At 40.6% G+C, this 27,382-nt stretch overlaps 1 protein-coding gene across 1 annotated transcript in view; it reads right to left on the bottom strand.

Annotated features, from left to right (window-relative positions):
* Nucleotides 1-27,382, bottom strand: part of CLSTN2 (calsyntenin 2) — a 734,144-nt gene that overhangs the window by 103,224 nt on the left and 603,538 nt on the right. Inside the window, exons 6-8 of the mRNA XM_075003853.1 lie at nt 10,779-10,964; nt 2,226-2,474; nt 1,523-1,644 (exon numbers count right to left, since the gene is read on the bottom strand). Coding sequence (XP_074859954.1) covers nt 1,523-1,644; nt 2,226-2,474; nt 10,779-10,964 — 557 coding nt within the window. The remainder of the gene's footprint in view (nt 1-1,522; nt 1,645-2,225; nt 2,475-10,778; nt 10,965-27,382) is intronic.

Here is a 27,382-nt window from a genome sequence, read left to right as displayed (position 1 = left end):
ATTAGGGTGTTGGGAGACTACTAACGAAGTGCTGCAGTGCATATGCAATACTTCATTAGGCTAAATTTCCCTGCCCCCAACACTCTAATTACCATACATTCCATGGAGCTGGAAGGGACCTTCAGAGGTCATCAAGTCCAGCCCCCTGCCCTCTTGGTGGGGCAAAGTACCATCCTTTTTTTTTTTTTTTTAATCTACTTGCCCCAGATCCCTAAAATAGCCCCCTTGGGGACTGAACTCACAACCCTGGGTTCAGCAGGTCAGTGCTCAAATCACTGAGCTACCATGCCCCTTTCAAAGTTGGGGGCTAGTCTAAACACAGCCAAGCAGAAATAAAATCACAGCCTAAAGCATAGGTGAAGTAGTTCTGTCAGACTATAAAATGATTCCATCCAGTGGAGGACTGTCCCCTACTGTACATATTCCACTGCTTTGTCATTGCTAAGTCACTGGAATTTCATGCTAATTCACTTATTCAAAGACACTGTTCCTTCCTCTCTAGAAGCTCAGAATGAGTAAATAAATAAATATATATATCTGCTTCAAAACAAGATAGCAAAGCACAGAAGGTGATTTCAATTCATCTTTCCAGACAAAAATGATACACCTAAGCTTTGAATAAGCATTCAAGATTTTGGAGATAGTTATAAAAATCTTTTTTCTGTAGCAATTCTATTTGAGGGCATTGATTTATAAATATTTCTATATCACTCAACACAGTAGTATAAAACTAAATCATTTTTACAAGACCTTTCAGGTTCACCATTCATTAGTGTAAATTCATCCTCTGGGACATTTTAGTTCTTTTTCATTTCAAGCATACCAGAACTCACCCTAACCTAGATATCAAAAGTGAAAAAAAAAAAAAAAGCTATGCTCATTGAACAGGCTACTGTTACGTATATATTTGATAGTGTAGACTGAGAGCAACATTCTGTATCGATTTAACAGGAAAGCAAAGGATTAAACAATTAGCATAATGGTACACCTGAATTGTCAGCTTTATGTTTTGTGCTCAAAATTATTTATTACAAAAGCTCAGTTTAAGCAAATATTAGTCTGTCAAAATGTGTCTTTGCATCATCGTTATCTTCACAACAATTAATAATTCTCTGGAAAGCAACTTTTATGGAATTCATGATCAAGTAAAATTAAATATAGTAGCAACTGAAAGCAGGAGTCAATACATGACATTAAGTACTGTCTTCACACCAGCCAAGTGTTTAGTGGTAAGCGTAAATCAGTTCTGCTGTACTGATAAAACAGGCTTCTAATGGTGAATAGAGGACTTTGTTTTAGAAACTACATGCAGCACAATGTCCCTGAGTGGTTGCCAGGAGTGGGAATCAAATACCGGATCTCTGGATATGCAATTACAAGCCTATACCTGCCCAAAGTAAAAGACAACTCAAAGCCTGGTTCAGGCTCTTCAACCTCCGTGTGGTTCTTCCGTTAGAAGGAGACAGCGAACCATATTGCATAAATGCAGGCTATATAGAGATAATAAAAGGAACCCAAATACCTGATCCAACTTCCAGTGAAACTCTGCTGGGCGAAATGTATCAGCTTGGTCAAAATCTTTACGCAGAAGAAACACCAGACGACAGTTATGAACGTAAAGTGCATAGTGGTGTCGATTCATTTCTAAAAACATAAAATATAACAATAAATAAAAAGGTTTAAAGCGCTGCAGTGTCATAATTGCTTTGTCTAGCTGAATTTACCTAAAAAATACCCTGCCTGTATGTGCAATGTAGACTTCCAACAAGCCAAAAGACATGAATATTCTAATTTATTTGAGAATTGTGCCTCATTATGGGTGTAAGTGAAACTTGCAGGGCCTTAGCACCTTCCTGGAATAGGTCTGATCCAGTTAGTGTATAGATGAATTAGCTCAGCACAGTTGTTCAATTAAAATTTAATATAATTAATTTCAAATAAAACTTAGCACTATTTTCTCAAATCTAAATAATGACAAAAGACAACTAATTTCCCCCATTTTGTGAGCTGTTCTCCTGTGAGTCCTCAGATGAATTTTGAAAAATGCCTGACTATTACAGAAACTTACACTGAACTCAATGACCATCCAAATAAACGAAGTATAAACATTTTAGAGGGACATTATTCAGGGTATATGGCTTCCTTTCAAAATATATTAACTGATGGGAAGAAAAGCTCATGCTACAGTGATCTCTGCCAAAAAGGTTTAAAGTAAACAGACTCACCTGTCTTGTCAGAGTTGCAGAGAATGGTTTCTTTTTCAGCTCTCAGTCCTGGACTAGGTCCATGCTTCATCCACATAGTAATTGTGAACTGGTCAGTTAAATTCTTTGGTACTATTCCATCGGGAATTTTAGCTCCTTGTTTTCCATCAAATTTAAAAATCAGGTCATTGTTGTCTATTAGAAGCCCTGCTGTCCAGTTAGTTGTTGCACTAGGAGTGGGTAATAAGTCAATAGCTCCTGAGGATGCTCCTGCAGATGACAATGCAATGAGAAATTAAAGAGGAAATCTAATCCATTAAATTCACCAAAGGCCGGATTGTGGTACCCTCACTTCTGTTCAGTAGCATCTCACTCCACTAATGGCTTTTTGACTTCAGAGGCAGAATATCCTGACATGATACCAACCATAACGACTCATAGTGGACAGAAAGGTATATTAGAAAATGTTGTAGAGGTTTTATTTTGATGTGTTTTTAAATAGGTGGTATTAATGAAATCTCTCCCCCAGAGATCACTGTCATTCTTGAGTACAACTTCACAGGCACTGAAGGGAGCGAAATGTCTTAGCAAGTTTTCACGATTATCTTAAATAGCTTTCATGTTCTCTTATGTTTCACATCTGTTATTTCAGATACTACCATCATAAGGAACGTTCTGTGTCCCAATGGAAAGTTCAAAATCAACCCTTCCTGCTGGTTTGTGTTTATAGCTCATTGTGAGAGGTGACACAAGGTTTTATTGGTATGAGTTTGGGAGGATTGAATTGATTTCCTTCCATAGGCACGTAACAGAAATTCACAAAGATGATATGTTAGTAGCACTATGTTCAGAAAATAGATTTGTAGCTCTGTACTTTGCTTGTAGTCTCATGGTAAAACCCTCAAGCCCCATCTATACCTAAAGCAAATAAGAAAAGTGTTGTGCCTGTTGTGATGTAATTAAATGGAGCTAACTCCCATAGTAGCTGCAACTAGGTTGATAGAAGAATCTTTCCACTGACATAGCTCCCTGGGTAGATATAATATTCCAACATAAAACCCCCTTTAATCGCTCTAGCAAGTATCTGCACTATACTGGCATAGTTGCAATGCTACAGCTATAGCACTTGTAGCAAAAACATAACGTTTGTATTCTCCAATATATCCTTGATAGCTGTTACCGTAAGTACTCCCAGGACTACAGAGGGAGTGAAGAGAGGCTCTTGACTGCAATCTAGCAGTCTCCTTCTAAAAAGTGAACCATTAATGAAGTGATTACAAGACACCAAGTATTTCTCTGAGAGAGAATCTGAAAAACAAAAATGGAAAATGTCACAGTAATGTTAATAACTTAGCAAAATGCTTTAGATTTGTGTGGTTCAGAGACAGAATCTGTCTTAAGGTTTACCATTATGAGGCTCCTTTCTGAGATAACTAATGGTCTCTCCTGGTGAAGCCTTTGCTTTCTAAAGTTAGCATTTCACATGACTTAGGTATCTCAGAAGAATATGTATGAACATTCCTGATGGTGACTTTGTCAAGAAAAAGTGTCAAGAAGTCACAGAATGAATGAAAACTACCCAAACTAATGAGATACCTAAAAAGAAACACTCAAACCTCGTGGTGGGCAACCTGCAGCCTGTGTGATAAAGGTGGCCCACTAAGGCTCCACCTGTGGTCTGTGGACCCCTGGATGTCCTCCCTCCCCAATGCACCTCTCAAGTGCTGAGCCACCAGAGCCCCGTACTTCTTAACCCTCCCAGCACTTTCAGAGCACCACAGATCACTCAATTTGCACTCTGTGGGGACTCCTCTCCCTGCCTTGCAGCAGAGCTGGAATGCCACAAGTCACATGCTCCGAAAGTGCTGTGAGGGAAGAAGGAGACTTAGGAAGTCCAGAGCTCCATTGCCTTTGTGAACGAGGGGCACATGGGGGAGGATGGACACATAGGAGGACCCCAGTGGAATGCAGGCTGCTGTAGCCCTCTGAGGTGCGGGAGGGCCACTCCTGGTTGCCCATCCCTGCTCCTGTAACCTCTACTGCTGCATTCTGTGTTTGGCTCCATGTCGAACCATATGGTAGCCAATATCTTTTTACCTCATTACCGTATTGTAATGGTCAGCATGCGGCGTTCGGATGGAATTCGTCACATTTAATTACTGTGGATTTCTCAGATATTTTTTACCCACCCTTAACATTATTTCTAACAGGTTTTCTTTTTCAAAAAACCCTCTTTTAAAAGTAATTTTCAAGTGACAGCAGCATCAAATTAAATATATATATATATATATATATATATATATATATATATATATATATATATAATTTGAAAGCAGTGCACAAGGAAGGACTAAGTGTGGATAACACACCAGGTTGCATTGCTTAATACACAGATGTTAGCTATTGGAAAACATCATGCTGAATTTATCCAGATGGCACAATCTATAATAAACTTTGTAAAGTTGGGTTTGTTTGTTTGTTCGTTTGTTTGTTTTTTTATTGCTGAAGCCACTTACGAATATTTTACTTGCCCACAGCACAAGCAACACTATCTTTGTCCAAAAGGAATCTGCCTTTGTTTTATGGATTCTTTTTAAACTTACAGAAAGTAATTTCTAAGAACTGTGGATTGATGAAGAACATGTTTTAAAACTAAAACGGATTTGTACTAAATAACTTATGGGATCAGAGAAAACATTAATGTCTCTTTAATAATTCTGCACCATGGTCAGAGGCAGCAATAAACATCTAGTAAGATAATCATGCTAGGATCTAATTTTCCAGTTACAGTGAAACTGTGAGAAAGCTCCCAAATGAACAAAATAAGTTTCCTAAGCCACTTACCGAGTCTTCAATTCAGCAAGATACTTAATCAGAAGCGTAACTTTATGTATCTGATTGCACTTTGGCTTCCCGAGTGCTAAAAGTACCTTGCTGAATCAGGCCCCAAACCGACAGGTTCCTAGTCAATCCCCACACAATCCCTTGCTGATTTATTCCAAAAACGTTTGATTTGTATTTTCAGCATGTGGCAGTTCATTGAGCTTTATTGAGTTTGGCATAGTTTATACAGGACTGCAGTCACCCTGCTAAGTAACTTTTGAGCTACATTCCTAAGATGTTCCCTTTGTTACTACGAGATATTTAATTCTCAGCAATGAGTTTGGAATCATGAGCTAAATAAATGATTTTTTTTAACCATTTGGGAGTAAATTCTGTCTGTGCTTATGCAGCCATGTCAGGGTAGTCAGTCAAGTAAGGAAGGCACAAATGCAATCCTGTGCCATTGCTTTTGAAAGCACTAACAACTGCTCCCTGCCCCTACTATACAACACTCACCGTAACTATGGTTTGTGAGGCACAATGAAAAAGGGGCGTGGCTGCCCCCAAACAGCATGAAGTGTGTTATCTATTGCAAGCGATCACTGGAGCAATTTAACATTCAGTTTAGAGTATTTTTTGTCTCAGATTTACCTTAAAGAGAGTCCTCAATGATTAAAATAGATGTGGACAGCTCCATGCTATGCAAATGTTAAGAGATGCCGTTCCTCCCCTAACGCTTATCAATGGCCTAATTCCACCCTCTGATGCCCAAAGAATTTTGTGGTTACTGCACAAGAGTCACAGTGTTTAAGACCAGAGAATCATCTAGTGTGACCTCCTGAGTATCTCCAGTCACGAACAACACCCATAAACTACACCTAACAACCAAAATTAGACCACAGTATTACAGCCCACATGAGACCAGGCTGTTACATGCCACAGGCAAAGAACAGGAAGGATGAAGGTACATCAGTGCCTGAGGTCCTCTGCAATGGCACACAAATGATTAAGTGAGAAGGAGCAAGATAACCTGGGCAAGCAACCCACACTCACACACAGCACAGACTGATGGAAACAACTCCCATCCCTTGGTCCCAAGGCCACTGCCAATCCAAATGGGGGTGGGGAGGCAGAAGGAACTCCTTCCTGACTTCACATACATCAGTTAGACCCTGAGCATGTGTGCAAGAATCAGCCGGCCACTCACTTGAGACAGAACACTTTGTGCCAACTCAGGATACTAGCCTACTTTGTCCAATGTCCTATCTCGAGCCGGAGCCATCCCATATGCTTCAGAGGAAGGAGATTAAAATAAAACAAACAAAACCAGACTACAATTTGAGTATATTTGTGACCGTGTAGAGTCCCTTCCTGACCCCTGCAGGTCACCAGCTGAAACGCCAAGGCCTGGGCTCTACGGAACATAGAGGGCATACCAGAAATGAGCTCCAGGGCTGTTGAGCTCTGTATCTGTCCATCACAAGCAGCTCCAGCATGCCCATATTTGTCCAGCTTTTTCTTAAAACCAATTAAGTTGTTTGATCCCCACAGCTCCTGGGCAGGTGGGTATAACACCTCACCCCTATTACCATTAGAAACATTTTACTGATTTCAAACCTGAATTTGTTCATTAACAGTTTATGTCAATTTCTCTTTGCGCCAACACTGACTTTTAGCATATGAAGGATGTCCAAGTGTGTTGGTGAGACATGCATACAACTCCTGGGTCTGCCAAAGATTTCTCGGGTGGTCTTAGGCAAATCATTTAATCTCTCTGTGCCTCAGCTCCCCATCTCTCACATGGAGATATTAACATTCCCCTATGATTTAATTTTTATACAGATACATTGGGGAGGAGGGAAACGACAGCAAAATCATGATCAATGTTCTATTGTCCAGCCTTAACTGAATTGTTTAGTCTAAATGATATTTTAGTGGGAAATAGGGGTGGAAAGGGGGACTTCATTTTTGTAGGAGAGTATCTAGGCATTTTTTTTAAAATTCCCTACATTTTAAAAAGGGCCAAGAAACATAATTTCCTTATCTGAGCTCAGGATTTGCTTTTTTAAAAAAATATTTCCTGCAAATTACATCGCTCACCTTCATGGCTGCAGTGTGAGTGAATCACTGGTACACTGAATGGCAGGTATAAATAAACAGAAACATACATGATTGCATTTGAATGTTTTGTCCAGTTAAATTCATTGGATGTCCACCAGCTAAATTAAGCATGGAACATATGACTTATTAACTGGGGCCTTGTTTACAAAGGCTTGAGGGAGTCTGGTGCGTTATGTGTCACAACTGATGATTTCTTTGTAATTACTCAATACTGCAATCTCCATGCAACCATACAGTACTTCACTCACATTGAGATATGCAGGTGTCCCTTTCAAAGAATTTATTATTCAAACTATTACACACAATCAGGTCATTTGCAAGAGAAAACAGATTTTTATACAAAATTAACCCGCTTTCATATGAGCTTCCCCTGAAGGACAGACAGGCAGTAAATGCTAAATACAGACATGTAAACCATTCCACATGCAATTATGATACAAAACTCATTTTCATTGACAAGCCTGTCAATCAAACTCCTGTCATTAGTGTCTGTCTGTTTCTCATGCCCACTCTGCTTTATGAACACAGGAAATCCACACACAAGAAAAGGTCCTTAAGTCCATTTGATTTTTGTCCAGTTGATTTTTTCCAACCATTTTTATTTCTTGGGTTTAAAAATTCTATTGCTTTGTATGTGGGCTAGAAACAGGCATCACATAAATAATAATAAATTATTGTTAGTCATTGTGTCTGTCCCTCTTCCCAACCACTTTCAGCTACTGGATACACTAAAATAACAACACCTACTGGAATGTTTATGATCATGCATCTCTCTATCAGTTTTAGCCTGCAGATATTTTTCCTAGGAAGGAAGTTAACCTGGAATTAAAACTGTACATATTTATCACTTACTCAAGGAGAAAAAATACCCCTATAAAACACAGTTAACTAAACAAGGCAAACATTAGAAAGACTGGAAATTCTACGAGACACTTGAAGTAAAAACACAGAAATGCAAAGCTAACCTTAACTCTGCCCCTTGTCTCTACTAGCCTTCCACCTTGCATTTTTGCTGTACCTTAAGCGATTTTCTGATAAAGTTCTTATCAAAGTCTAGTTTAAGTCTTAAGTCTACCTAACTGAAGTAGTTTCTTCACAAAGTTGAACTGAGAATTTCTGGATTTGTAGACATGTAACTCTGTATGATACTTATCATCGCACATTCCTGGATTTACATAGTTTGGGCCTACCCTTAAAAGGTTCATATGCTCAGATATGGTAGCTATAAATCCTCCTTAAACCTTACAGAGTAACCCTCCTTCTCTGAAACAATGTCTATTTTGGTGCAATTGTCTTGAATAATTACCCAAATGAACTCAATTTTTGTTGAAGAGACACAAAATCCATGTTTTTTTCCTATACTTTCACAGGGTCTTTAAAAAGGCAAGAGCATTTTTTGCAACATAAAGATTTTTATGTTTAATGATGAAGCTGTAAAGGTTTTCAAAATTCTTTCATTTGCGAAACCCTAAGAAAATTGATTGGTGGTGCAAACCCCTTTGGAAATTTCAGAAAATGGTCACAGATCACAGATTAAAAACCACCATTTTGTGTTAATAACAACCTTTCTTAGACCCCCCAGACATGGTCTTCAGAGCATCAGGGGGTCTGTGGTCATCATTTGAAAACCACTGATCTAGCAACAAGAGTAAAATTGGCCACACAGATCAACATCTCGGTCTTAATATTATTAATATGATGAAAATGAATGCTGTTTGTAGATTGATTTTGTCCTGCTTTGCCCTGTAATGTATCTGTTAGCTGGATTATGATATAGGAGAAATTATGGCTGTTTGTGTTACATTAACTGTGCAATTCTCAAGCTAATATCTATAAGTTTTATGAGGACAGTATTATTTTACTTCCTGTTTATCCGCCCCATAACTGCAAATATTCAGAATCTTAACTCCAAGTTAAAGTTTCTGGCGTGATAAATGCTTTAGATCTTTTTAATTGTTTGATAACGTTGCCCGAGACATTTTCAGGCTCAAAATTATTTTCTAAAAGGTTTATTGAGCTGTACACAGATATAGCATGGCAGTGATGTTATCAAAGCAAATTTAAGCCAATTAATGAGCACAGTGTTAAATTATGAATTAAAATGAAAAAGTTGGGTTCACAGTGAACATCCTAGAATACATGGTATGGCATATGAGACCTAGATCTTAGAAAAGACAAACTGTGAAGCTGTAGATTGCCTAACTATACATTGACAACATTTCAGACACAAGGCTTAAGAATGACATGCACTGGGGTTACAGATGTCATAAAGCAAAGTGTAATTTCTCTAAAATATGGCTTAGTATGTGCATGTCCTGAAGTGCAAATCTCATGAAGGCCTTTAGGCGTAAGGCTAGCCACTCCAATGCTGAGAATCTATACTAAAGTCCACAAGCAAGAATAAAAATTTGGGGTCATAGGCATATGAAAATACTTATTTTCTTCCTTTAATAACTAAAAATACTGTTCTGTGCTGATATCTGCAGAGCAAAACAAAGGTGGAACATCTAATTTTAGCTGATATACCAAGAAGTCCTGTGGTACCTTGTAGACTAACAGAATTTTTGGAGCATAAGCTGTCATGGGCAAAGACCCACTTCATGAGATGCATTGGAATGCATCAGATGCATTGGAAAGTTTATGCTCCAAAAATTCTGTTAGTTTATAAGGTTCCACAGGACTTATTGTTGTTTTTACAGATACAGACTAACACAGCTATCCCTCTAATAAATCTGGAAACTCTTCACTGAGTCACAATATTTTTGTATAAACTATCCATCTCTGAAAAACCTTTTGTATCTCAAACTTTCCATTTTTTTTAAACCCTGCAAAAAGGATTGTGCATGATGTTTCTTAAGTGGATGTGTTAAGTGCACTGAAATTAGGAAGGTTTATTTGAATAGTAGCTGCAGTATCAATTTGGATAAACCAATAAATTTCTTAATAATAATTTATTTGTACAATGCCTGATATGATAAACATGGATCGGAGGCCCAGGTGCTACCAAAATTGAAATAATACATCATTCACATTGGCTGTGTCTACCCTTGCATTCCTCTTTCGAAAGAGGTATGGAAATGAGGTAACCAAAATTGCAAATGAGGTACAAATTTGCATATCTGACCCTCATTTGCATATTCTTATTTTGAAATAGCTTCTTTTGACAGACCAAAACCAGTGTAGACACTGCTCTTTCGAAAGTAAACCCCATCTTTGAAAGAATCCTTCTTCCCTTGTTTTATGGGAATTTGTACCTCATTTACATTTTCAATTTACCTCATTTGCATACCTCTTTCAAAAGAGGAATGCAAGTGTAGACCCAACCATCATGAAGGAAGAGAAGGGATGAGAAGATGGAGAGAAGATAAAGAGGAAGAGAGGAAGTAGAGGAGAACTGAAAGTCAGATAGGAATAAATAGTGAAGAATTAGTGGAAAAAAAGAAGCAAGAGCTACCTTTATGTCCAGTCTTACCATTTTGCTAGTTCTCAGGGGTTCCAGGCAGTTAGCTACAATGGGCCTGATGCACATGTAAAACCACATATACAGTAGCTTCTTGATCTCTGTATTTGTAGAAGAAGGTTTTTCTGGACAAAAAGAATTAATGAATAAATTGAAAGCCAAGCACATACCACATAATTTTTGTAGTGATTTCTCTGAGTACGTTTCTCGGTCACAGCCCTTTCCAATATAATTAGTTTGCAGTTCAATGGTGGTTTGGATTGAGGAAACAGGTCCCTCACAGGTTTCCAGATGAATGCCGGGAAACAAAGGTATGCTGCCAGACCCAGGTTTATACTCAATGCGCTTATTCCAGTCTGAAAAATAAAAATAAATACATGGTACAGAGTAATTAAGAAGAGGACTTAGTGATTTACATTGGAAGAATTCCCTGAATTGCAGTAGGTAAGAGCAAAGAAAACAGATAGGAGAGGTCATTGGACAACAGTGCCAGAAACATGATGATCAGAAAAAAACACAGAACTGATGCTATGGACATGATTTTGTGTCTAAGATTTCGTTTCAGCCACAAAAATGTGCCAGGTTGTGCTGCAGAGTTTCCAGAACAGTTTTATGGCTGGGTTGTCACACCTTGGGAAAAAAGAAGTACAAATGTGTTTGCTTAACCCAAAATTGTGTTTTAGTTGAATTATACTAAACCACGTCAGAGGCACCTTATTGGAGATGTGAATGGACAACAAATGACTAGTATGGTATGCCCATTTAAAATAAATCACTTTGTCTGGAACTGACCAGATAAGCTTAATGGGCTTTGAAAATTGATTTCTTATTGACTTGTAAAATGCCACTTCTTTTTCTTGCCAGTTCAGTAAGTTCATTGCTGGGACAAAGACCACAAAGGTGAACCCAAGCACCTATGAATTAACTGCCTAATTGTTTTAAAGATGTTACCTTATTCAAAGAAGAAGTAATACCATCCCTCGCGAGAGCATTCTGAAAGTCTCCTGACAAGAATTGTTGATACAGCTAAGAACTGAATTGGTATTGCTTATACCATATTCCTGGGCAGCGGGGTCAACAAACTCTGTGGGCCCACGGGTAAGGCGGGGCCGGTTCCTCTGCACCTCTGGAAAGGGAGGGGCTTCAGGCAAAAGGGGTGGGGCTGGAGGCAGCCAGTTCTCAGCATCACCCAGACTGTGGCGCACCCCCAGCTCTCAGTGTTGACTGAAGCATCTGCAAGGCACTCTGGCAGCAGTTTAAAGGGTCTGGGGCTCCAGCCACCACTACTGCTGAAGTAGTACTGTAGTGGTGGCAGCGGCCAGGAGCACTGGTCCCTTGTGTATCACTGGGCCCTGGGGCAAGTGGCCTCTTTACCCCCTCTTCCTCTTCCTGGGAACAGGATTGTCAATCCTGACAAATTATGGGATAATACTCATGATTGGAATGCTGGTATTGAAGGGTACAGGCTGCTTAGGAAGGACAGACAGGGAAAGAAGGGAGGAGGTGTTGCCTTGTATATTAAAAATGTACACACTTGGACAGAGGTGGAGATGGACGTAGAAGATGGACGGGTTGAAAGTCTCTGGGTTAGACTCAGAGGAGTAAAAAACAAGGATGAGGTCCGACTAGGAGTCTACTACAGGCCCCCTAGCCAGGTGGAAGAGGTGGATGAGGCTTTCTTTAAACAGCTAACAAAATCATACAGGGCCCAGAATTTGGTGGTGCTGGGGGACTTCAACTATCGAGGTATATGTTGGGAAACTAATACAGCAGGGGACAGACTGTCCAATAAATTCTTGGATTGCATTGCAGACAACTTTTTATTCCAAAAGGTTGAAAAAGCTACCGGGGGGAAGCTGTTCTAGATTTAATTTTAACAAACAGGGAGGAAATTATTGAGAATTTGAAAGTGGAAGGATGCTTGGGTGAAAGTGATCATGAAATCATAGAGTTCACAATTCTAAGGAAGGGTAGAAGGGAAAACAGTACAATAGAGATAATGGATTTCAGGAAGGCAGATTTTGGTAAACTCAGACAGCTGGTAGGTAAGGTCCCATGGGAAGCTAAACTGAGGGGAAAAACGGCTGAGGAGAGTTGGCCGTTTTTCAAAGGGACATTATTAAGGGCCCAAAAGCAAGCTATCCCGCTGCGTAGGAAAGATAGAAAACATGGCAAAAGACTGCCTTGGCTTAACCAGGAGATCTTGCATGATCTCAAAATAAAAAAGGAATCGTATAAGAAATTGAAACTAGGACAAATTACAAAGGACAAATATAGGCAAACAACACGAGCATGCAGGAGCAAGATTAGAAAGGCTAAGGCACAAAATGAGCTCCAACTAGCTACAAGCATAAAGGGAAACAAGAAGGCTTTTTACAAATACGTTGGTAACAAGAGGAAGACCAAGGAGAGGGTAGGGCCATTGGTCAGTGACAAGGGAGAAACAGTAACAGGGAATTTGGAAATGGCAGAGATGTTTAATGATTTCTTTGTTTCAGTCTTCACTGAGAAATCTGAAGGAATGCCTGACATAGAGAATGCTAGTGAAAAAGGGGTAGGTTTAGAAGTTGAAATAAGAAAAGAACAAATCAAAATTTACTTAGAAAAATTAGATATCTGAAAATCACCAGGGCCTGATGAAATGCATCCTAGAATCCTCAAGGAGCTGATAGAAGAGGTATCTGAGCCTTTAGAAATCATTTTTGGAAAATCGTGGGAGACAGGAGAGATTCCAGAAGACTGGAAAAGGGCAAATATAGTACCATTTGTAAAAAGGGGAACAAGAATAACCCGGGAAACTACAGGCCAGTCAGCTTCTGTGCCAGGAAAGATAATGGAGCAGGTAATTAAAGAAATCATCTGCAAGCATTTGGAAGGTGGTAAGGTGATAGTGAACAGCCAGCATGGTTTTGTTAAAAACAGGTCATGTCAAACCAATCTAATAGCTTTCTTTGATAGAATAACAAGCCTTGTGGATAAGGGAGAAGCGGTGGATGTGGTATACCTAGACTTCAGTAAAGCATTTGACACGGTCTCACAAAATATACTTATCAATAAACTATGCAAATACAACTTAGATGGGGCTACTATAAGGTGGGTGAACAACTGGCTGGATAACCATACCCAGAGAGTAGTTATTAATGGTTTTCAATCCTGCTGGAAAAGTATAACTAGTGGGGTTCCGCAGGGGTCTGTTTTAGGACCGGTTCTGTTCAATATCTTCATTAACGATTTAGATATTGACATAGAAAGTAAACTTATTAAGTTTGCAGATGATACCAAGCTGGGAGGGGTTGCAACTTCTTTGGAGGATAGGGTCATAATTCAAAAGGATCTGGATAAACTGGAGAAATGGGCTGAGGTAAACAGGATGAAGTTTAATAAGGACAAATGCAAAGTGCTCCACTTAGGAAGGAACAATCAGTGTTACACATACAGAATGGGAAAGGACTGCCTAGGAATGAGTACAGCAGAAAGGGATCTAGGGGTTATAGTGGACCACAAGCTAAATATGAGTCAACAGTGTGATGCTGTTGCAAAAAAAGCAAACATGATTCTAGGATGCATAAACAGGTGTGTTGTGAACAAGACACGAGAAGTCATTCCGCTGCTCTACTCTGCGCTGGTTAGGCCTCAGCTGGAGTATTGTGTCCAGTTCTGGGCACCGTAGTTCAGGAAGGATGTGGAGAAACTGGAGAGGGTCCAGAGGAGAGCAATGAGAATGATCAAAGGTCTAGAGAATGTGACCTATGAAGAAAGGCTGAAAGAATTGGGCTTGTTTAGTTTGGAAAAGAGAAGACTGAGGGGGGACATGATAGCAGTTTTCAGGCATCTAAAAGGGTGTCATAAGGCAGAGGGAGGGAACTTGTTCTTCCTTGCCCCTGAGGATAGAACAAGAGGCAATGGACTTAAATAGCAGCAGGGGAGGTTCAGGTTGGACATTAGGAAAAAGTTCCTAACTGTCAGGGTGATCAAACACGGGAACGAATTGCCAAGGGAGGTGGTAGAATCTCCGTCACTGGAGATATTTAAGAAGAGGTTAGATAGATGGCTTTCAGGGATGGTCTAGAAAGTGCTTGGTCCTGCCATGAGGGCAGGGGGCTGGACTCGATGGCCTCTCGAGGTCCCTTCCAGTCCTACTCTTCCATGATTCTATGACAGACTCAAAAGTTCTGTGATAGGAGCAAATGACCACTATGGACTAGGCTATGAGGACTACCAGCCTTATTTGACTCATCATTAAATGCTTTTCTCGTAGGCAGATGTGAAAGTCTGTTTATCAACCCACAGCTCCACCACTATCCCTCGCCAAACATTGCCTTAGTTCTTTGAACTACAAATGACAGAAAGCTACAGATGACGGGCTCTGCAGGCTTACAGCTAGACCTGGCTAATCCATGCTTTGTGTATCCAGATGTCTCATGACTGAGAAGACTTAAGCAGTTACTAATCTTACAGAACATGCAGTATGTACCACTGACCTTTTCAGCTGGAATGTTTAGTTTTTAAATTGGAATAAATATGGTGTTTTTAAACTGTTTTAGGGATTAATGAAGTCTGATTTACTCATCCCACCCAAGCAATGCTGTATTAACATTAAGAAAAACGACTGTGGTGTTGCAGGTATATTTCCAATTTATATTTCAGCCAAATACATTTTTAGGTACATAATTTATTACAAAATAAATTAAAGTTGCCACAGTAATGTTGAAATTGAAGAGTTAATTCTTTTAATGTTACAAGTTTTCTTAATCTGTGTTTGCCTAATCTGCACGTCTGGGTATTTGGAAGTTTGGTCAGACAGAGTAATCTTGTAATTGCATAGCTTCAGCTTCTCAGGAGTATTTTTAGCCACAACACAAGGGGGTCTTTACAAGTAGAATAAACTCATCAAGTCTGAACATTCGGTCAAACCTGAATAAAGGGCACATACCATCCAAGGAAATTCTTCTGACTGAGTAGTGGAGACAAAAGTCTCTTGTTCAGTAATTAGATAGACTTTCACTTGGCTTACAGTGAATCTTCACTCTGGTTTTACTCCTCTCTAAACAGGACAGCTCCTGGGACCAGGCAATTTATTTGTGGGTGAATAAATAAGAATTGAGCCTAAAACTGCTCTCCACTACATACTCTACAGAGACCCTCTTGCAACCACTGACCTGGGATGCTCAATTTGACGCCCCTAAAAAGATATGGATTTTCAGAAAATTCTGAGCAGCCAACCTCTGAAAAACTAATTCTTTTAAGGCACCCAAAATCATTGGCCACTTCTGAAAAATTGTCTTAAACTATCTAACTTTCCATCCAATACTTGTTTTCTTACCAGAGAAGGAGATTAATCATTTAATACTTAGTTATTTACTGCCTGAAGCTGTGACTAAGGGAAAATGAAGGTTTCATATGGTGTTCCATAGTTACAATAACAAAAAGCTTTCAACATGTTGGTCACAATTCAAAATTATTTGAAGTCAGTCATGACTTCCTCACTATAACTATTCTACGGGATGTTTTAAAATAACTATGTTTGCCTGCAACTTCGTCCTCTCACAGATAACTATTACCCTAGAATGCTGTAAGAGATAGTCCATGGCATACCAATATATCAAAAGATTTGCATGCTCTACCTTTTCCAAAATACTTCAACTTTGAACACTCAGACTGCTTAGAAAAACAGTAAATTTACTTCCTAACATTTTACTATAAAAATAACAGTATTTGCTGTTATGTATGTACCGTGAGGATAGATGAATTATGGATCCCATTCTCATATTCCACTAGTTACTTATAAACTGTTCCCTTACCCACAAATCATCAAACAGAGTGAGTTTCCAATTGCTTCAAACCTTTCTGAATAGTTCTACAGGTCTCTGATTTTGGTTACTTTCCAGTCTCTTAGCTATCTTAGAATAATTGGCACTCACGCAAAATGTTAATCACTTGTGAAATATGACTGAAAATTAAGGCTGACAGATCTGTCTGCAAATCCACATTTTAAACTTCTGTGAGGTGTTGCTCATAACAAAGGCCATAAAAAATGTCAGTACTCATATTGTAGAGTAATGGAGGGCTTAATTGTCACCTCATTGTCCCTTGGGATTTAAAGAGTTGCATCTTCATTTCTGCTTGTTTCTTTAGCACTTGGCAAATTTGATCACCACTGACGAGAGCTATACAAAACCTCATTGTTTTAGCTATTTATAAATCGCAGCGTGAATTGAACCACTGTTTTCCATGCTGGCTAGCACCTGCATCACATTATGTGTTTCAGTTAGTTTTTTTTATCAACATGTGTGATCCTAGGGCCAGATCCTTAGTCCTGACTATGAACTGCACTGCCTACTCTGACACAAAAGGGCTTCAGAGCCAAAAAACTCTGCATAGCATTCCCGCCTCAGTGTAGGAATGGCATACCAATGGAGTGCAATATAATCCTAAGCACCCAGGCAATGACCGTGTTAAAAATAGATCAGGTTGCTTATCTCATCCTCATACATGTGGTATTTCCATACCCTGGAGTAGTAAACTGAAGATAACATTCTTATCCTGGCCCCAGTAAAAAGTGCATTAAAGTTGTGACTGTGTGTGAGTATCTGTGTGAAGAAGAGGCTTGCTGACCGAGGGGGGCAGGAAGGAGAGGCAGGGGACAAGTTGCCAACAGATCCAGCAATTTAAAAGGGCCTGGGGGCCTCAGTCGCTGTGGCAGTAGCTCTGCCAAAAAGTGTCTCTTGATTGAAAGATGCTTTTGATATGCTCCAGGCAGGTTCTGGGGTGGGCTTACTTCCAATAATAGGTCAGTCTTTAAAAATAATTAGTAATCATCTCCATGCACAATGATGGAATGATTTCCCTTTTAAGTGCCAGTAATGTAAAAATTTTCAATAAAATATGGGACGTTTGCCTGGACCTATTTAGTGATGTTATCTGGTTTTTCTTTCCCTTTGGTATATACTGTCACACAATATATGTCTCATTTCTATTCACTGTATCTGCTAAAAAAGGAACGGGCTGCCTCCACATCTGTGGCTAGGGAGAAAGCCTTGGCACACTAACCAATACAGTTCCTGCTGTGCCAGAGAAGAGGCAGAGAACTCAGCTCCCCCTGAATAGTTTCTGTGCCCATGTGGAAGAGGACAGTGGGGACTGTGTACAAAGGGTGGGCTGCGATGGGATAGAGCTACCTAATGAATCTTCCCACTTGCCCCTGCAGAAGAGTTTGGAGCTCCACATGGCAGAGTGATACAGAAGGAAACATTTGATTCTCTCTGTGCATCCTTATTAGCTGCTTGCTTCTAACTTATTTAACAAGTACGTGCTTAAATATTTCACTTTGTATGCCCTAAAAACCAATATCATCTCAGAACAAAATTAAAAAGTCAATACATCCAAATGGAGTTACAAATAGAACAGTTGTGAACAGCTCGACGTCCTCACTAAGTGCCTTAGATGTCTCAAGATTGATGTACTGTGCGACAGTTAGATGACAAGAAGCCCAAGGGCTAAATGAATGACATATCTGGATATTTGCCATATGGAATTTGGACATATGGTACAGTACAGTCAGGCGAGGCATCTTTTTGTTACAACACTGTTTATTTCAATGAAATGCAGAATCAGAGAATCATAGAATTGTAGGGCTGGAAGGGACCTCAGGAGGTCATCTAGTCCAGCCCCCTGCCTAAAGCAGGATCAACCCCATCTGAATCATCTCAACCATGACTAGGTCAAGCCAGGACTTAAAAACCTCTATGGATGGGGATTCCACCACCTCACTCGATAACACATTCTAGTGCTTCGTTGCCCTTCTGGTGAAATAGTTTCTCCTAATATCCAACCTACATCTCTCCCTCTGCAACTTCAGATCATTGGTCCTTGTTCTGTCATCTCTCACCATTGAGAACAGTCTCTCTCCATCCTCTTTTGAACCCCCTTTCAGAAAGTTGAAGAGTGCTATCAAATCGCCCTTCAGCCTTCTCTTCTGCAAACTGAATAGGCCCAAATCTCTCAGACTCTCTTCATAGATGTGCTCCAGACACCTAATCATTTTCATTTCCTTCCGCTGAACTGTCTCCAGTGTGTCCACATCCTTTCCATACTGGGAGGCCCAAAACCAGATGTAATACTCCAGATGAGGCCTCACCAGAGTTGAGTGGAGGGGAATAACAACTTCTCTAGATCTGCTGGAAATGCTTCTCCTAATGCACCCCAATATGCCATTAGCTTTCTTAGCTACAAGTGTACACTGTTGACTCATATCCAGCCTCTCATCCACTGTAATCCCCAGGTCCTTTTCTACAGCACTGCTACTTAGCCAGTCGGTCCCCAGCCTGTAACAGTTCTCGGGATTCTTCTGTCCGAAGCGCAGGACTCTGGTCTTCATGCCTTTGCTCCTGAGATCTGATCTGTATAGGTGATGACCAACTAAGCCCCATGTATTTCAATGCAATTCTACAGGATTTTGTCCATGCGCAGGGGTCTGCAACCAAAATAGCGAGAAGAGCCATTTTTTAAAAATTTGGTTGAAAAATCAATACTTCAGGAGCTGCAGTGCATGTGAATATGACACAGTCCTTAATAAACAACATCAAACCATACTTTTTGTAACCCCTTTTTTTAAGAACAGTGCACACACACTAATTTGTAATGTGATCCATGTAAATATTTAACCCTTTTCTGAGTCCTAGTAGGCTCCAAGATCAATCCTGCCTTGTGCAATGATAACCAGAAATTAATCAGTGACCCGAAGGGGCTCAATTTAGGAGCAGACAGTATAGCAGGGGTCAGCAAACTTTTTTATGTTGGGCCCTACTTTTAGCACGGCCCCTCCACCAGTTTGTCCAATGCCCCAGATGCAAATGTCGGTCTCCCATAAGTTATGCATCATGTACTACTAGCAATGGGAGGAGGGGGCAATGACGAGGAGAGCCAGCAGAGGCCACGAGAAGGAGGCTGATTGCATTGTGCCCGCATTATGAAATGTCATGCCCCCCGCCTTGTGCTTAGAGGAGAAGCTACAGCATCCGGTTCTGTATTCTTTTTCCAGCATTTGATTGGTTCAGTTTAAGCAGAAGTCCATAAATGGCACACCAGGATTGAGAGTGGCTTTCAAAGCACACTGGCAGTAAAACAGAGCTGGCCAAGCCCTGTTTTTCAGACACTGGTTTGCAGCACTTGTGAGACCTGGCTCTCTCTCAGCACTAGTTGCCCCATCTGTGAAATAGGTTTAATAATAATTCCTGTTTCAAAGAGATATTGGGAGAAGGAAACAAAACTTATTTGGTTGCTCCCCCTTAGCAACCTATGGCAAACTTGCTCTTGAAGCATCATAGTTGCTGGGACCTACTACCCAGAGCATGTTAGGGAAGCTGAAAGCCTGTCAGTGGTGGGCAGAACCTGAGCCTTGGATCATCACACACCTAGGGAAGTAGGTGGAAGAGAATCCAATAACCCCCGGTGAGTCTGAGTGCCCTTTTGCTACCCAAGCTGAATAATTTTTCTTCTCTCCTGCTCCCCTGAGTCAATAGCTTGGGAAAATCTCAGTATTAATTAATTTGAATACAATGTCCAAAACCCTGTAAGTAAATGTACAGCAATCAGGCCAAGGCAGCTCTGTTGGTAACTGTAGCAAGGCGACCTCCCTGAGAGCTGCTTCTCTCCAGCCCTAGGCTGGCTCCATTCACAGCTGGGCTGCAAGCATTCTGCCTGCTGGGCTGAGCTCCCAGCCTGAACCGCTTCCACAGATCTTATTTCCCTAAACAAAAAGGGAGCAGGGTGCCCTCCTCCTCTCTCCCAGCCCAGATCCACTCCTGCCCACTCTGTTTCTGCCTTTGTTCCATGCCAACGAGCTGCAGCAGCTGTAACTTGAGCTGAGGCAAACACAAGGGAGGGGGCAACCCTGGGGCTGCAGAGAGAGTTTGCAGGAGATGAGCAAAATCCCAGACATTTTCTGATTTTGTAAAAACCCGGCCACAGAGAGCGTTAACCAGATGTATTGTAAGCCTAATTCCAGCATCCGGAGCTACAGAGGAGTCAAGACTCAGAGCTGCAAGTGACTCCTCAAACAGCCATGTGCAACTCCGGAGCTGCAGGTTGCTGACTCCTGTCCATGCAGATCCAACTGCAGGATCAGGGCCCGAGTTGCCAAAGTTCAGACAAGGGAAAACATAGGAGAAAAATGTTGGATTTGGCCGTGAGCAAATTTCACTTCTGGCGTGGCCTCATTTTATAGAACATTTTACAAACTAGCATTCTTTTGCACTGACACACAAGCAAGAAAGAATGGTTAGTGATTTCACTGACCCCCTTCCACCCTTTCATGTTCCTTGTCTGTTTCCGCTCCTCCCCATCACAAATAATTTAGTTAAATTTTTGTTTTACACTCACAAAATTAGTTTAACTTAAAAAAAGTCTTTTCTGATTGGTATCTTATGCTGCCAGGTGAGCCTTTGGACATTACTGGAGGCTGGTTTGAAGAACAGTGGCCGTGTCTACACTAGCCCCAAACTTCGAAATGGCCATGCAAATGACCATTTCGAAGTTTACTAATGAAGCGCTGAAATACATATTCAGCACCTCATTAGCATGTGGGCAGCCACGGCACTTCGAAATTGATGTGGCTTGCCGCCGTGTGGATCGTCCCGACGGGGCTCCTTTTTGAAAGGACCCCACCTACTTTGAAGTCCCCTTTATTCCCATCTGCTCACAGGAATAAGGGGACTTCGAAGTAGGCGGGGTCCTTTCAAAAAGGAGCCCCGTCGGGACGAGCCGCGTCAATTTCGACGTGCCGTGGCCGCCCGCATGCTAATGAGGTGCTGAATATGTATTTCAGTGCTTCATTAGTAAACTTCAAAATGGCCATTTACATGGCCGTTTCGAAGTTTGGGGCTAGTGTAGACATAGCCAGTGATTGTTATTTAGGCTTTATCTACACCTAAAACTTGTGTTGACCTACGTACATGGTCAAAACCTTTGTGCAGACAGCTTTAGATTGCCAGAGTCTTCTGTCAACCTTGGTATTGCATCTCAAAAAGTCTATCACTGCAGCAAGGAACTATACTACAATGGCATACCTGCAGCTGCACTATTGCAACGGTGCCATTGGAGCTCTTGTAGCATACATGTAGTCTTAGACACATAGCGTTAGAAACATATGCACATGCCTTTTTCCAAAATGCCAATCCAACTTCACAGCATCTTGAAGAACTTCACTCACAGAGTGTCCAGAAGTGGCTTAGTATTTTTGATTAGTAATGTTGAGTTTGTGATGTTAATGCTACCATATCTATCCGTATAGAACTTGCATTTTTTCATCTGCAGGGACTTCGGAGGACCAGTTAATCCACCTAAGAATGGAGATTGCGGTCCCACATTTTGAGGAAGGGGAATCCATGTGCAAATGTTAAAAAATGATGCCTTTTTAAACTGACTGCCTTTAAGCGATCAAGTGAGGCTGAAGCCAATGCATTCTGCAGGCCTGAAAATCCTTACAAAGAGCACAAAAGCACTAGCCGTAAACAGTGCTTTTTTTAGTGCCAGTACTCACCGGTACTCAGTATTGGTACCTAGGCAGCCCCTGCCATGAGATTGGCCAGGGGTAGAGGGTGGGGAGCCAGCTGAGTACCAGCTCATCTTTTTTTTTTTTCCTAAAAAGTGCACTGGCTGTAGATATAATACATTGCAATCTAAACACATTGATTCAGATGCTCTTATCTCCCACCTGCATTGATCCCAATGTGTTGTCAACCCTGGGCAAAGTCAGTTCCTTATAATCTGGGAAAGAAAGGACAGCCTAGCAGAACAAAGAAAACACTGCCTCAGCCTAAATAGCATACTATCCACACATCCTGTCATCTTTTTTCATTCAGCATTGGCTGTGCTATTCAGGGAAGTACAAGCACACTGAATAGTTCTTATCCACTATTACACAGCTCTTAAATTACGCAGGTACTTACTGTTTGGATGTTGGTCATAGATGCAACAGATTACGGGGTTTCTAAACCCCAGGATGCCTGCTAAAGGATGCTCAGTATTCTTATAGCAAAGCATCAAGATGATAGGACAACACCCACTACAAACTGAAGCCATGCAGCATACGTGCACCAGGCCAATGCCTGAGAACATGTATACATCTGCGCCATCACGTATGTTAGCTCCAAGTATTAGGATGCTTCAGATACACAAAAGATAAGAACATTCACAGCATGACTCACAACTTAAACATTCACGATGCCAAACAGACAAAACTTTCTAAAAGGCTAGACCCTGGAATTATTCTAATAGATCCCCACTAACTTCTTTGTCTTTCACCTGAAATAGTATTTGCAAAGTGGTGTTCTACATTAGCTACTTATACACATCAAGTTGTCATTCTGTACCTCTGTCTTTTGTCTGAGTATGTGGTATTCAGTCAGCTGCTGTACTGCCTTGTTTATTTTCACAGAAATACTGTAGAGTTCTTACTTGAAGAGTATAATGGATAGGCATAGATTTGTGTGTAGCCATTTCCATTTTTGTGGGTTTCCTATCTCCAAGCAGGGGGTTTATTTGTCCCCTCTTCACCTCAAAAGCATATACAGGCACAATGAATGGTTATTCTAATGGCACAATGCCATATAATGACCCGTGCCCATCCTCCTTTGACCAGCATTCTCTACGTATGTATGAGTTTGCAAACAAATGTTGATACAGTGGAGTTCGCAGAGTTATTTCCAAATCACTTGAGGCTCCATTTTGGAAGAACATATGAAAACACAAGACATCCCACATGATCATCTCACCTGTTCCTCTTCCCCTTCACATAAACACATACACAAACCTTTGAAGGGGAGGTTTTCTCTTTTTTATCACTTTCAAAGGCTCTGGCCCTCCCTTTTACTGGGACCCCACTCTTTAAATACTCCTCTGAACCCCATCATGCCAATGCATCTGATGAAGTGGGTCTTTGCCCAAGAAAGCTTATGCTCCAAAATATCTGTTAGTCTACAAGGTGCCACAGGACTTTTTGTTGTTCTCGAAGATACAGACTAACACGGCTACCTCTCTGATACTTTCAAAGGCTAAACGAATCTTTGGATTACAGTGAGCTTAACAAAGAAGCTCTATCCAGAGCTTCTTACATGATCTATCAATAGCATCATTGTGCCCTTGCCAGAGTTTCACTTCTTGAGATCATGCTTTAAACAAACAGAAGCTCTTGAAAGTGATTTAAAGAACTGCTTTCTTCCCCAAATCTGCCTTCCAGGGACTCCCAGGCCTTGTCTACAGGCCAGAGTTAAATTGACTTAATTTACATTACTCCAGCTTTGTGAATAATGTAGCTGGAGTGAACATAGTTTATATTAACTTGCTGTGATGTTTACACCAATATTTCTTAGACTATGCTTTGTAGAACAGGGGCGTTCTGTGAACAACTTGCAGGCTACGTCTACATGACACCCTAAACTTGAAATAAGATAGGCAATTTGCACTATACAAATTGGGTCTCTTATTTTGAATTTATTTCAAAATAGGCTATTTTGGCATTTGGTGTTGTCAAAAGAATGCCAAATGCCAAAAAAAATGCGCTATTTCGAAGCATCCGATGCTCCTCCTGCAACAAGTACAGGGATGCAGAAATAGGGCATAAAACTATCGTGAAAAATATTTTGAAATAACAGATGTGTTTCACCAACACAGAGAATACCTCTGCTCTGCTCTGCTGACATAACCGCAGTGTGCAGTGAGCATCTGATACTTTTTTGATATCACACACTGATGGTACATATTTTCTGTTATTAAAGCCAGATACAATGTTACTTCCTCATTGCTATGATATGTGATTAAACTACTTGGCCGTTTCTACACAGGCCACTTTCTTTGAAAGTGGCATGGTAATACACGGCCCGAAATATGCTAATGAGGTACAGATGCAAATTCCCCATGCCTCATTAGCATACGGTCACATGATTTGGAATCTGGAAGACCGTTCTTCTGGACTCCAAAACACCATTGAGAAGCACGGCCCCCGGGGGTCTTCTGGAAGGAAGTCCTTCTTCCAGAGGCCCCTTCTTCCCAAAATTTTCAGGAAGAAGGGGCATCCGGAAGAAGGACTTCCTTCCAGAAGCTCTCCCGGGGCTGCACTTCTACACGGCATTGTGGAATCCAGAAGAACGGTCTTCCAGACTCCAACTTATGTGACCGTACGCTAATGAGGTGCAGGGAATTTGCATCCATGCTTCATTAGCATATTTTGGGCTGTGTACTACCATGCCACTTTCAAAGAAAGTGGCCTGTGTAGAAACAGCCTTTGATTTGGGGGGGGTGGGGGCTTGAGGCTTTTTTCGTGGGGGAGCTTGAGAACAATTTTTTTTTAAGATAATTTTCATAGGTGTTCTGCAAAAAGTCTAACGTCTTGGTCTACACTAGGGAACAAAGTCAATCCCAGATATGCAGTTCTAGCTACACCATTAGCGTAGCTAGAATCAATGTATCAGGACCAACTTTTTCCTTAGTGTTAACCAAGGCTCTTCAGGCTCGTGCCAACATCCCTTACTCCAAATTATAGCGTGGAATTCCAGGGTCAATGACCCATCCCAGAGAGATTGATTTTGCCATGTCTTCACAGACATGGCAAAATTGAACTCCAGAGGATCAATCACGGTGTGTCGAGTGTGCAGGAAGTATAGATATACCCTAAGAAACACTGGTCTACGCCACACTGAGTCGACAGGAGATACTCTCCCATTGACTTTCCTTACTCCTATTGTCCTGATGGAGTACTGGAGTCAACAAAAAAGCACTCAATGGTTGCTTTAGTGGGTCTTCACTAGACTGCTAAATTGACCCCCATTCCATTAATCACAGTGTTGTTCCCCAGTAAGTGTAGCCAGGCCCCAGCAACTTCAACTTCTGGCATTGATGGAGTGTAGGAATTATGCCAAAATGAAGAAAAAATTAAGTTGCTTCTGGGGCTCCACAGGACATCCACTTCCAAAGATCTGATAATGCACAATGATTTGTAAGCTATGGAGTGACCTAAATATGGAATACCCTTGATGGAGAAAATGAATCATCCATAAAGTGCTCTCTCTGCAATGCACTCATAGCAAAAGGAAAAATATTGTGCTACCTCCTAAGACATCAGACTGGGCTTCAGAAATGCATTCACCACATGGTCATCACTTCATACATTTACAATTAAATCTTACTCTATAAAAATGATCATAAAATGATTGGTGATGATAAGATGTAATTTGCCCTATGGCATTACCCAAAAATATGTCTAACTTGAAATTTAAGGTGATATTCTTTGTGTATTTTGTTCTAAGTGTACTGGTTATGGTGTTAAGATCTACTGAATGTCCCTAACAGAACTAAGGCTAATAATAAAATAATGTCATTAAGTTTATAGTTAAAAGTTTTGTCAGTATTTTTGGTACAAGCTTCTCCATTTTAGCAGATAAATAAGCTTTATTTTTTTTAAGTGTTACCAAGGAAAGATATTTAACCCTATTTTCTCCTAATGTGGATGCAGCTATACAGGCAAATCTGTGTTTTGTGCTAATATAGTAAATCATCTCCTATCCCCCATAAATATAATGAGCCATGCTAGCAAAACTGCAGTGACAGCTGTTTCTACTTTTAGGGAGATCTACAAGCACAGCTATGTCAGTCCATGATCATACGTCTTCACACCCCTGATTGACACTGCTGTGTGCCTGCAGAACTGCACAGAGTAGGTATAGCCTAGGGTAAAGGTTCCCAACCTTTTCACTAATGCAGATTCCCAATCACCTGACCAAACTGTTTGCGGACCCCCATCAAAGCCAATTCTAGCTGCTATGTATACTTCATTTAATGAAAAAGGAAACCACAAAATAGATTTTCAGACATCGGTTAATAACATTATCAGAAGACATTTCATTTAAAAATAATAATTGATTGAAAATAATTTATTTAAGACTTATTTTCTGTGGTTTTATCTATCTTTTTTTTTCCCATGGACCCTCTGTAATACCTTTGCAGAGCCTGAAAGTTCCACAGACTCCAGGATGGGAAACACTGGCCTGTAGGGGAAAAAACCAAAGACATTTAGAGGGAAGGTCCTCTCATGGCTAAAACACAGGAAATAAAAGGTAGGACTATATGGCCAGTTTTCAGACTGGTAAGAGGTGGTATTCCTGAAGGGTCCTATGCAACATATTCATGAATGGTCTAGAAAAATGGATACATAGTGAGGTGGCAAAATTTGCAGATGATCCAAAATTAATCATGACAGTTAAATCCAAGGCAGACTGTGAAGAGTTACAAAGGGGTCTCTCAAAACTGGATGACTGGGCACCAAAATGGCAGATAAATTTGACAGGGGTAGCCATGCGTGTTTGTTTGTTTCGGCACTTAAAGACAAACAGATAGATAGATAGATATAAAATGATGGGGTCTTACACAGGGGAACTCAGTCCCATTGTTGTATGTATACATATATCCCTGCCAAACTGAAGCTTCCACTTTGTGCATCTGATGAAGAGGACTCCAGCCCATCCAAGCTTATGCCCAAACAAATTTGTTAGTCTTTAAGTATAGACTATGGAAAATACAGCAGAAACTCAGCTTGATTAGAAAAATGTGCTGTCTCTTTGAAACTCAGTGCCTTCACCAGAGGAATCTGAGTCATTATTTAGTCTTCCAACTAAAAAGGATTTTGAAAGTAGACATTGTTATAAAAACAAGAGTGCTGGGGGGCTCATTCTGGGTTTAAAAGTTTACATTTCAGCTATAACTAGTTAGTCCAGGGCATGAC

The sequence above is a fragment of the Carettochelys insculpta genome, chromosome 10 (genome assembly GCF_033958435.1).
Source record: "Carettochelys insculpta isolate YL-2023 chromosome 10, ASM3395843v1, whole genome shotgun sequence".
In the NCBI taxonomy this organism is placed as follows: Eukaryota; Metazoa; Chordata; order Testudines; family Carettochelyidae; genus Carettochelys; species Carettochelys insculpta.
The sequence above is the reverse complement of the archived record's forward strand: the minus strand, read 5'-3'. Positions and strand labels throughout refer to the sequence as shown.